This window comes from Tiliqua scincoides, chromosome 4 (assembly GCF_035046505.1).
Source record: "Tiliqua scincoides isolate rTilSci1 chromosome 4, rTilSci1.hap2, whole genome shotgun sequence".
NCBI classification, from domain to species: domain Eukaryota; kingdom Metazoa; phylum Chordata; class Lepidosauria; order Squamata; family Scincidae; genus Tiliqua; species Tiliqua scincoides.
This window is the reverse complement of record NC_089824.1, coordinates 84544884-84557563: the sequence shown is the minus strand read 5'-3', so window position 1 is coordinate 84557563 and position 12680 is coordinate 84544884. Positions and strand designations below refer to the sequence as shown.

Here is a 12680-nt window from a genome sequence, read left to right as displayed (position 1 = left end):
CATTTAAGCTAAATCTTAGAGCTACAACTGAATAAAACCGAATTCATAATCTACCCCTAATAATAGGTTAAATTCTTGTTTCTGTTGGCTAGTATTTCTCAAGGAGAAATTGAAACTTCCATTTTGACAAGAAAAATGCACAATTATTGTGAAACACCATGTGTTCTCCAAGTTCAGTGTAAATCTGCCTTTTGTATTTCTAAGTTTATAATTCTCTATTTTTGCTTTTCCTTGTCTTCATGCTGCTGAGAAAATAAAATTAAAATTAGCTGGTATTAGTTTAAGGATCTTCACAGAACATCTTATTATCTAATCACCTTATCATAAAACATTCTTTCTCCCATTTCTGCATTCTGTAATGAAATTTCTACACTGGGCTCAATGGTCAAGGAAAGGGGCTTGAATAATGTTATTTAAAGTTCGAAATGCCTCTGGGAATCTGCACCATCTGGTTTGAAAGAACTGAAAAGAAAAGTTAATCTACAAAAAGCAATTTCTTATTATATATAGATTTTTTCAGACTAGTCCATAGTTCAGTTTCCTTTCAGTGCTAGTAGTTATATACCTGTAGTTCCACTGTCTCTGCCAGGTTCTGAATGTTAGGAATTTTGCAAGAAAAAAGATCAGGTACTAGTGAAATCTGTGTGTCTTTGAATTGCACCTGTTTAGTTAAAAGCTTTCTACTGCTTTGGAAATCACAATACGTTTGATATCAAGTTATGCCTTAGTTAAGAACCCACAAGTTAGATTCTAGTAGGTTTTAGGTCTGACTGAGGGCTCAATCCTATCCAACTTTCCAGTGCCGTTGCAGCCCTCAGGTAAGTGAACAAATATTCTCTTACCTTGAGGAGGCCTCTGTGACTGCCCCCTACAGCAGGATGTAACACACAGCCCATTGGCACAGTTGCATTGGTGCTGGAAAGTTGGGAAGTTTCTTTTCTTTCCTTCCCTTCCATGCAAGCCCCTTGGAAGACAACCCTCTGTTGTTGTTTTCTTAATTAGAGCTCCCTTGAATATTGTTTAAGTCATTTCATATAACTATCATTGAGTAGGTTAAAACATTTGCGCAGTCTCTCTTTGACTTAAAAAAATGTTTTTATAAAGATTACGCACTGTTTGGGTGGCTTCAAATCTTCCCAAGTGGGTCCTGTCCCTATCACTTAATGGACATATAAGGGATACGAATTAAGCAGTCTCTGATCACATATTAACATATTAAGCTGCCCTCTGTTGAATGAGACCATCGGTCCACCCAGCTCTGTGGTTCCCAGCCTGTGGTCTGTGGATCACAGTTGGTCTGTGAGACCCTGAGAAGTGATCCACAAGGTGTCAGGAAAAAAAGATGATCACCTTTGATTTCTTCCAGTGTTTCGCCAAGTGAGTGCTCCCCCATGGACTACTGAAGTATTGGCTGTGGCTGTAGGTAGTCCATTCTACGCCCTCTCTGGTGATCTAGCGCTTGTTGAAGTGCCAGCTGTGGAAGGGTCCATTCTCCACCCTTTCTGGTATTCTGTGGAGGAGCTCTCTCTTAGCGAGATGCCTCCCCATGGACCACCAGAAAGGGCGGGGAATGGACCCCCCAACCCACAGCTGGTATTTCCAGTGTTTTGCCAAGCACTCCCCGATGGGCTACCAAATTGAATTGTATTTTTTTGTGTGGTGGAGATGAAGGGGTTTGCATGTGGTCCACAAATTCCAATGTTTGCCTCAGTGGTCCACAGGCTCCTAAAGGTTGGGAGCTGGTGATCTATCTCAATATTATCTGCACTGACTGGCAATAGCTCTCTAACTCTCTTTCAAGCAGAGTTTCAAGTCTTGCCCTGAGAGTTCACTGAAACAATTAGATTAAGCTTACTGTTGGCCAGTCACTGTAATATTGGTTTTTTAGGATATCATGCTAGCTTTGCTTCAAGTTTGCCTGTTTTTAAAACTAAGCCAATTTCTTTTCTTCCATTTCTATAAGGAAATGTGTAGACAGAGTTTTGAACTGGGTCTCACTGCAGCTATCCAAACTTACAGGCTAAATATTTGGTACAAACATGAAAATTGTATGCAAGCTCTGTGTGTGTGTGTGTGTGTGTGTGTGTGTGTGTGTGTGTGTGTGATAATACTAGTTTAACAAAGTCTTACTTTATCACTTCTCTTTACAATTTTTTATAGTTAACATCATTTGATATATTTCCACCTTCCCTCCCATTCACAATCCTTTAGGAACTGATACCACTCATACTGTGTACAGCTTGCCTTCATCCAGAACCCAAAGAGAGAGATCAGCTCCTGCACATACTGTTCAACTTGATCAAAAGGCCAGATGATGAGCAAAGGTGTGTGTGTGTCTTCTGTGTGTGGGGAAATAATTGGGTTTTGGAAAGTTAGAAGGCAGTTTATTTATTAATATTTTTCTTCTTGCAAATTTGTATTCAGATGGGGCACTGTAGGTATACAGGTAGCCAATAGCAATTTAACATACTCCTTACCTGTTCTTTCTTAAGAGTATGTGGGCATACTTTTCAGTGACAATGTAATCTTCATGTTACCCAGTCATTCTCCCATTTGCTAACTGCTTCCTGCTTCCAGGGAGGCTTGAAAATAGAACTTTACAGAACTATAGGCAGATGGAAAGGGCACCTGCACCTCACCCTGGCTGAGCACTTCACACTACTAATCAAGCACACATAAAATTTTCAGTTTTTATTTACTTCTATAGCTATGTAAGCTCTTAATAGTGATTCTGCCTCCTAGATATTGTTGGCACTGAATGAATTGGTGTCAAGCCAGACATGCCGCAAATTGTGTCAATAAGATGCATGGTTAAAATTGGAAGTACTACTTTTAGGGCGCAGTCCAATGTCAGTGCTTTCCAGCACTGGCATAGCGGTATCAGTGGGACATGTGCTGCATCCTGCAGTTGGGTATCACTCATGGAGGCCTCCTCAAAGTAAGGGAATGTTTGTTCCCTTACCTCAGAGCTGCATTACCCTTATGTCAGTCCTGGAAAGGACTGGAAAGGACCTGTCAGTCCTGGAAAGGACTGACATAAGAGGTTAGGATTGCACTCTTAATTAACTAGAAACAGCTGGGGCAAGGCAATTCTGATCAGAACTGTGAAACATTGGGGAGGAAGATTGGCTCTTTCCTATTGTACTATTTCCTGCTGAAAATCCCCTTCCCCAAAACTGCGATAGACCCTCAGTATCAATGTAGACTGAACAAGTACAGGCATCCCACAGTATCTGTGGATCTGGCATCCATGGTTTCCCGTGTCCTTTGCGCCCATTACCTTTGTTTACGCTGTTTACAGTCGCATGAAGGATCATGTATCTTGCTTTACCTAGATGCTGTAAGCAGAAAGTTTACAGCAAGGACAAATAGGCAGGCTGCCTGTAGCTAAAGCGAACAACTCGGGGAACATAAACAGGAAACTTCCTGCTTTCTGCTAACGTTCTCTGAGTTGTCCCTTCTAGTGTTCAGGCTTCATGCCTGCTGGTCTGTCTATAAGCTTTCTGCTTATAGTGTCCTGTAAAAGCAAGATACCAATTGCTTCCCACGACTGTAAACAGCATAAACAAAGGTAATGGATGTGGGCCTGCAGAAATAGGGTTCCTATGTATCTGTGGTTTCCTGTATCTTCAGGGGGCCTGGGAATGCATCCCTTGCGGATACAGAGAGACGCATGTGTAGATTTTTATAATGGTGTGTTTATTAACAAATAAACACTTCTGAAGGTTTTGTAATTCCAGGCCACTTCATACATGGCATTTTCCCTGCAAATCTGTACAGGGTCATTTAAAAAATATTGTGGAAATGTTGATTATGCTTCCAGAACTCTAATCAGGAAGCCCCTGTGTATGTTGGCTTCCTGATGCATGTTGTGTTAAGCAAAAACCTTTCACTACATTTTGCACATAAAAATGTGCACTTTTTCATACATGAAGGTAATCTTTATTTAAGAAAAATGTCCGTATTGAGCAGCTATTCATGTTATCAGTTTCTGACTATCAGTAAGTAAATCTTAACAGTATCCCTCATGCTGTTTTCTGAGTCATCCTTTAAATCAGTAGTATTTGTATATAGCCATGTTTAGTGATTTGCACAAACATGTTTAAATTGTAACAGGTTGAAGATTCTTTTTTTACAGGCAAATGATTCTGACTGGGTGTGTAGCATTTGCTCGACATGTTGGACCAACACGTGTAGAAGCTGAACTTCTGCCACAATGTTGGGAGCAGGTAATGGAATCATAAGTCACATTGGTTTTTCTGCAGTTTGTTCTTTCAGAAAGTGACTTTACAGCAGTGATTTTCAACCTTTTTTCATCTGAGTGCTGAAATTGTCAAGGCACACCAAATGACCATCAGTTTTTTTTTACAGTTGACAAGGCACACTGTGCTGCCAGTTTGGGGTTCATATTCCCTACTGGCCCTATTAACAAATAACCTCTCTAACTCCTATGACACACCTGGAGACCATTCGTGGTCTCGAATGGTGCTTCGACACACAGGTTGAATATCACTGCTTTACAGCAACAGTAGTATTAACAGCTAATTTTTTTCAGTACAGGCATCCCTCAGTATCCGTGGGGGATCTAGCTGCCACCACGGATACCGGAAACCATGGATAGTAGCGAACCCTGATAGAAGCGGTTCAAAAATCCCCCCCCCATTGCACAAATGACTTACTTATCTCTGATAGGCCTCCTGTCTTTGTCTCCTGTGTGGGGCTGTTTCTGTGCTGTCTGCAAACATTAACAGGAAGCTCTAACAGGAGGTGGTTTGGAGGACTGAAAACAACACAAAGCTAAGCTCTATGAACTCTATGATTAGCGTTGCATTGTTTTCAGCCCCCCAACTCGCTTCCTGCTTCCTTTTAATGTTTGGGTTTATGGAGAGCAACAATGCAACTGCCTAATAGATGTTTGAGAAAGAAAGAGACCTTTTAATGGTTAAAGCATTTTCTTTCTCACAGATCAATCACAAGTACCCAGAGAGACGGCTATTAGTCGCAGAGTCCTGTGGAGCATTAGCGCCTTATCTTCCTGTAAGTGTGTGTTTTACGATTAAAATTATTCTCCTTGTCATACTTACTCAGAAGAGAGAGAGCCTCCAAAGCAAAGTATTCTGTGCAGAACTAGTTCAATAATTTTTTAACCCAATACATACGTGAACTCTAGACCTACCTAAAGTGGTCTTTGTGTATTAAATAAGAAGACATCTCTTGAATATAACTGGTCAACTACCATCAGAATGTGTACAGAATATTAATAGACTCATGTATAATGTTGGCAAATCTCTCTTACCTGTTTATTTTCAGAAAGAGATTCGTAGTTCATTGGTACTTTCCATGCTGCAGCAGATGCTAATGGAAGATAAGACAGATTTGGTACGAGAAGCTGTGATCAAAAGCCTTGGTATAATCATGGGATACATTGATGATCCAGACAAATACCAACAGGTATTATATCTAGTCATCTCCCATGCATATAACAGCATTGTTAGATCATACCAGTCTGTGAACTAACTTGGGAGGACACATTGTAACAAATGAGGGGAGCCAGCTTTGAGGAGGGACTTAGTCTGTAAAATCATTGGGAATCTTCTTTATGAACTTGTTTAATTTTATCTATTTTTAAAACCTAGCATACATTGTACTCTCACAAATACGAAATGGACAATGCAATTTTTAAAAATAGTATGTCCTCCTTATCCACAGGTTCCACAGGATTTGACTCACAGTGGTTGTTGACCGACGTCTGGCGAACTTCATGAGATCTCCTGGACACCAGCAGAAGTGCCTTCTTGTCACATCCAGAAGGTGTTCTGAGGTGCGGGGAGATGGCGTGTGGCCTCCCTGTGCCTCAGAAGGTCTCTGGGAGGCTTTTGCCAGGCACTTCTGTTCTAACAAAAGTCCAAAAGAGCCTGTTAAAAGCCTCACAGAGGCCTTCTGAGACATGGGGAGGCTGTGTGTGACCTCCCCACGCCTTTGAACATTTCCAGATGCAATAGGAAGGCACTTCTGGTTGTGCCCAGAGGTCCTCTGAGGGTCTCTCCCCCCGCGGATCTCAATATTTGCAGGTTTGATATCCACGGGGGGTCTGGGAACAGATCCCCTGTGGATACCAAGGGCCAACCTATAATTTAAAACAGGTGTCAGTTTTCTATCAGTGAATAAACTCATCAAATAAGTAAAAGGAATAAGGGGATAATGGGAATTTCAGCTTAAGAGCAGAAGCTGAAGGTTTAAAGCAGGGCATGTTTTTAATATTAATCTTAAAAAGCTTGTTTAAAACAACATAAAACCCAAAACAAGAAAGCTCCATGACACCCTTACTCCTTTTACTTATTTGAAGGAGACTATTCACCACCAGCACAGAAGTTATTTCACAAATTCCTAATCCTTCTTGCTTTAGCATCTTCTCCCAAAGCACAGTAAAAAAAGGTGAGCCTCCTGAAGTCTCTGAAATGGCCAGACTCAATTGGTTTTGATAGGTGGTCGACACCCAACAGTAACTATTAAGAACATAAGAACAGCCCCACTGGACCAGGCCATAGGCCCATCTAGTCCAGCTTCCTGTATCTCATAGCGGCCCCACCAAATGCCCCAGGGAGCACACCTGATAACAAGAGACCTGCATCCTGGTGCCCTCCCCTGCATCTGCCATTCTGACATAGCCCATTTCTAAAATCAGGAGGTTGCACATACACATCATGGCTTGTAACCCGTAATGGATTTTTCCTCCAGAAACTTGTCCAATCCCCTTTTAAAGGCATCTAGGCCAGATGCCGTCACCACATCCTGCGGCAAGGAGTTGCACTGACCAACTGCATGCTGAGTAAAGAAATATTTTCTTTTGTCTGTCTTAACTCTCCCAACACTCAATTTTAGTGGTTGTCCCCTGGTTCTGGTGTTATGTGAGAGTGTAAAGAGCATCTCTCTATCCACTTTATCCTTCCCATGCATAATTTTGTATGTCTCAATCATGTTCCCCCTCAGGCGCCTCTTTTCTAGACTGAAGAGGCCCAAACGCCATAGCCTTTCCTCATAAGGAAGGTGCCCCAGCCCAGCAGTCATCCTAGTTGCCCTCTTTTGCACCTTTTCCATTTCCACTATATCCTTTTTGAGATGCGGCAACCAGAACTGGACACATTACTCCAGGTGTGGCCTTATCATAGATTTGTACAACAGCATTATAATATTATAATATTATTCTGAAAATTCCTTCCGGCAAATTGATGTTAATGACACATGCTTGCATGGTTGGGTGGGTCGGTGGGTGTGTCAGATACCTAAAATAAACCTCACGCGCCTAAATGCTCTCTTTCTGTATTACTAGGGTTTTGAACTATTACTTTCAGCTTTGGGTGACCCCTCGGAACGAGTTGTTAGTGCAACTCATCAGGTGTTTTTGCCTGCCTATGCTGCCTGGACTACAGAATTGGGAAATCTGCAGTCCCATCTTATACCTACATTACTTAGTAAAATTGAGAAACTACTCAGGGTAAATATTATGGTTTCTCTTTTTTCAGATTTGTTTGCATTTTGGATTATCAAAGGACCCTAACTTCAATAAACCTTTTAATTTATGTGCAGTTTTCTTTACAGATTTCTGTAAGATTATTGTTTTACTGTGACATGCAGTGTTATCCCCCACCCCAGCCCCCACAGTTTTAACTTATTCTTCAGGGTACTTTGTAATGTTTGCACTGCTATTCAGTCACCTTTATGTACTTCTAAGGATGATCTAACAGCAGTGTTACTTGCTACTATTGTGTCTACAGGGGGCCCCCCATATCCATGAATACTGTTGCTGCGCATTAACTTATCTGTGGATCAGTTCTGGGTCCCCCTAGCATGCACAAGTGAGGGGAGCTCTACTCCCCTCACTTCCAGAATTGCCTCTGAGCTCAGGCCATCCATCCCTGGCCTCCACCAAGCTCAGACTGAGCTCTGAGGCAAAAAAAGTGACATCTGGTTTCACAGAGAAACAGGAAGTGATGTTTTTAATGCCTTATAAGGCATTGGGAGGCCCAGGGAAGCCCTGGAGTGGGGGCACAGTCCCAGGAGCATGGGGTCGGGCATTTGTCTGTATCTGCAGTTTCAGCTATCCGTGGAAGGTTCCAGAACAGAACCCTGTGGATAAGAGGGCACGCCTGTATTTGTTTAAAAATCTAAAACATCTTCAGTTTGTGATGTCTTGGAAGAATAAGCTTCTGAGTTTAAACAGGAACTTAATCATGTGATTACTCTTGGAAGTGTCTGGTGGATTTTCTATATACAGGTGGTGCCTCGGTATCTGCGAGGGTTCTGTTCTTGGACCCTCTCACTGGTATCAAAAATTGCAGATAATTTATCTGCAATTTTCCACCCCTTTCACCCTCCAAAGGGGACTGAAACTGTGCTCCGGTATCCTCTGGAGGGCTTTCTGAAATGATTGACTTTCCAGTAGCCTAATACAGCAGTCTTCAAACTGCTGTGCAACTGAAAAGCCCTCCCAGTCCCAGCCAGCGCTTAACGTTCCGCCACACTACTGCTGTTCCTGGCACGCAATCTCGTCACAAGGGCACGTCACATCTATTGCCAATAGCCCCAGCAGGCTTTGAGATGTCCAGGCAGATGTGATTGTTCAGAGCATCCTTGTAACAAGGTCAGGTGCCAGGACCAGCAGTAGTGTGGCGGAACTGTAAGTGCCACTCGTATAGGGGAGGACTATATCCAAACGCTGTATCTGGCCCACGGGCTGTGGTTTGGAGAATCTTGGCCTAGTAAGTGTTTTTTCCTGCATCTTTTTAGATTGTGAGCCCTTTTGTGACAGGGAACCAATGAATTATTGATTTATTTTGCTATGTAAACCATGTCGTAAATGCATGTGTTGAAAAACGATGTATAAATCTTCTTAATATGTTTTTTGATAATAATAGAGCAAGGTTTTGACCTAGATTCTTACTTTTTCAGGAAGGTGAGCATGGGCTAGATGAACATAAGCTCCACATGTATCTTTCTGCTTTGCAGTCCTTGATTCCTTCACTTTTTGCACTGGTGCTACAGAATGCACCATTCACAAGCAAAGCTAAACTTCAGGGTGAAGTCCCACAGATAGAAGGTACCAACTTCATTATTTTCTGTGAAGAATTTACTTAGAAATTTGGTAGATGTTCTCAGACTATAATGTAAACATATTATATAGAAATCTTCTTTAGTTGCAATAAAACCATGTATAGTAAACCTGCTTTTTATGCAGGGATTATGTTCCAAGGTCAGCATGTAAAACCAAAACAGCATATAGTCAAAACTACTTTAAACCCCAAAAGTACGGACAGTCTCTTTAAAAACTAAAATCACAGTACAAGAGGCATGCAGGTACTAATGTGCAGAAAGCGGTGTTATGTGTTTTTATTCGATTATCACTGGAGAAAAAAACCATCTCTAAGTATTGGTAGTAGTTCCAATCATAATACAGGGGGGTCCGTATCTGTGGATCCCATATCTGCAGATTCATTTATCTGTGGATGCAGGACCCTTTCGCATCTCACTCCCAACCTTTGAGGGTGAAGGAATCTGTGCTCCCTTCAACCCCAGGGAGTATTCTGAGCCCTGCAGAGGCTGCACACACCTGCCACGGCCTCTGTGGGCCTCAGAATGACAGTTTAAAGGGAAAAAATGACTGGTTTTTCATCAAAACCGGAAGTGACATTTTTAATGCTTTATAAGGCATATGGAAAAAAAACAAGGCATATGCCTTATAAGGCATTAAGAAATCACTTCCGGTTGTGATGAAAAACCAGAAGTTGCCTTTTTTGCTTTAAACCGTCATTCTGGGACCTGCAGAGTCCTCAGGGAGACAGCACTGCTTCTGCAAGGCTCAGAATTCCCTCTGGAGGAAAGAGCATGGGGGGGAGGCATCCCCATATCTTTGGAGTCATGTATCCACAGGGGATTCCAAAACAGAAACCCTGAGAACACAGGGGCATAGCTGTACTAGAATTTAGGCCAATTTAGTTCTATTAAAATATACAGGAGAAAAACCACTGTTGTACTGTATCCTTAATTACATTAACTGCAAATGAACCATTTTCCTCTCTTCCCTGTTTTTCTAAATCTTTATTTGCTAGAATTATCTATAGTTGGCTATACTGATTTTTTTCCTTTTTCAGAAGGCCACAGTCACATATCTTCTGGCACTTAGCCTTGTTTACCAGATTAATCCATAATGAGTATATTTAACTTTGTTCATGGTTGTTTGCTGCTAGTGACAAGATTCCCAAGACCTGCATCACCTCTTCAGGATATGGCCACTATAATTGGAAGCCGTGAACAATTGGCAGTTCTGTTGCAGCTTTATGACTACCAACTGGAGCATGAGGGTACCACAGGCTGGGATACCTTGCTATGGGTCGTCAATCAATTGTGAGTTCTTCTTCTGAATGGGTGGGGGGATTTCTTAGTATCACCATAATTTCCTTTTTTAGAACACCAGTGGCACCTCCTTACTACTTTGCAATCAAACCACTGCTGATGCAGCTATTGAAGGGAAGTGAAGTAGATCTCAGAGGGCTGATTGTAGGGGTTCCAAGAAAGCAGCTGATTTGGGGTGTGCTTTACCTTGAGTCTGCTGCCACCTCCCTCCAGCCCACCACTGATGCAAGCCCAAGCAAGAGGTCATCTGCCTCCTTACCTTACTACCCATTCAGTTTCCTTAAGCCATTTCTGCCCAACGTTGCATATATGCAACTGGGATTAAATGTGTACATCTTTGGGTTGGGCAAAAATGGGTTAAAGCCACAAGTGCAGGACTTTGGCTTTATTTACAGAGACAGTAGTGACTCCTTTAAGTCAGAAGTTTAAAGGCAACTCCTTTAAGTCAGAAGTTTGTCAGAAGTCAGAAGTTTGACAAAACTGCCCAAGATGCAAAGCAAGGAGCATTTTTTCTTCTCTACAGCGCTGCAGCATCAGCACTCCAGCTCATACTGGCACTGAACCAAACATAATTGCATACATTCTTTTGAAACTCAACTGTGGCTCATTGTGATAAAAAAAATAAAGTAGTACTGTTGACTTTTGATAACACTATTGTTTGGCAAGTTCTCGTGTTGGGGCATGTGACCCCATTGTCCAGAACACTGACAGGGTACTTGTCCTTGGGCCAAGTGCGCCCGTCAACTTCCTGGGGTTTTTGAAGGTTAGGGATCCCAGGTTTCCCAGGGAAGCCTTAGGGGCCTCAGACTTTCTCAGGGGGAGGGGTTGCAAAACCCAGGTCCTCCTCCCTGACTTGGCTACCCTGCATTGGGTCTCAGGCAGACGCTGTTGGCTGCACAGCCCCACCTCCATGCAGCAGGTTGCCCCCTGTCATCATTGGCCTTCTGACTTTTATAGGTCAGACCGCCCTTCCTGGCCCCAAAGCCAGTCTGAACAGTTTTGATTTTTAATCTGCTGTAACTTGAATTTTCAGGTTGCCTCAGCTCATAGAAATAGTTGGCAAAATTAATGTAACCTCAACAGCTTGTGTGCATGAGTTCTCAAGGTTTTTCTGGCGACTTTGCAGAACATTTGGAAAAATCTTCACAAACACAAAGGTAAATACATCCTTGTCATTGACTTAATGGATTATAGACTTTTCCAGTTTTTCTTTAGCGATTTATTTTGTATTAGAACTCCCTGCCATAGTTCTGATAAGAAAGGTAGGTGGTAGGCAAGCTTGTTCAAGCTGCTATTTTTCCTGAACTGTACTTCCTTGTGAAAGACTGTTTGAGTGATCCAGTATGAGTGTCTGTAAGAATGATCCAGTTTAGTAAATATGCCTGCTGCCACTTTTAAGGCAATTCTGTTTTGCAGCTGGAGATGGGAGGTGGTTCTACAAGATACAAACTATTAAAATGCAAAATTTAAAATCTGGTGAATGCAAACTGAAATCTAAACTCTTCCCTTCCCCCCACACACTCACTTCTTACCTGTTTAATTTCTGTTACCCTGCTGTAAGTGACCCTAAAAAGCATTACATTTGGGCCACTGGTGAACTTCTAAGGCACCCATTTTTTACCACTGTGGTGTGGCACACTGGCGTGCTGCGAATGGTCCCCAGGTGTGCCGCAGAAGTTTGGTGGAGGGTCATTTATTAATAGGACCATTGGGGAATATGAACCCCCCACCAACAGCATGGTGTGCTTTGTCAGTTGTCCAAAAACTGATAGTGTGCCTTGATAATTTTAGTACTTTGTCAGTGTGCCATGAGACAAAAAAAGGTTGAAAATCACTGTTGTAAGGGGAGAGATCACTTCTCTGCATGCCCTTGCTATGTGAATTTTGAACCTGAGTGATGGTGTTTAAATACTCTGATCTGTTTTAGTTTGTTATAGCGCCCCCAGGGGTTTCCAAACTCATCATGATCAACAAGTACTGCTTTTAGAAAGACCTGTTCAGAGTCAAACCCATAGTAAGCTTATTTTGTTTCTAAGTTTCTAAGGATAGATAAGCAACAGCTGCACTGTACCTCCTTCACCAGTCCTGCCCTTAACTGACAAAGCACATTAACATTTTTCTTTGGGTTTCCTCACTTCATTCTCACTGTTAGCGTTCAAGCCACAGATAAATGATATTTTAAAAACTTTCATTTATATAAATACCACATTTTCTATTAACTTCTTCACTTACAGCAAATGTGTGTCTTAAGTACTCATTTCATTATTTTT

General features: G+C 42.0%; 1 protein-coding gene across 2 annotated transcripts in view; it reads left to right on the top strand.

Moving 5' to 3' along the window:
* Positions 1-12680, top strand: part of RELCH (RAB11 binding and LisH domain, coiled-coil and HEAT repeat containing) — an 86213-nt gene that overhangs the window by 38942 nt on the left and 34591 nt on the right. For both annotated transcript variants that reach the window (XM_066625715.1, XM_066625713.1), the window contains 8 exons: positions 2212-2324; positions 4139-4229; positions 4966-5037; positions 5311-5451; positions 7331-7495; positions 8950-9097; positions 10245-10401; positions 11444-11567. In XM_066625715.1, the coding sequence (XP_066481812.1) occupies positions 2212-2324; positions 4139-4229; positions 4966-5037; positions 5311-5451; positions 7331-7495; positions 8950-9097; positions 10245-10401; positions 11444-11567 (1011 nt within the window). The remainder of the gene's footprint in view (positions 1-2211; positions 2325-4138; positions 4230-4965; positions 5038-5310; positions 5452-7330; positions 7496-8949; positions 9098-10244; positions 10402-11443; positions 11568-12680) is intronic.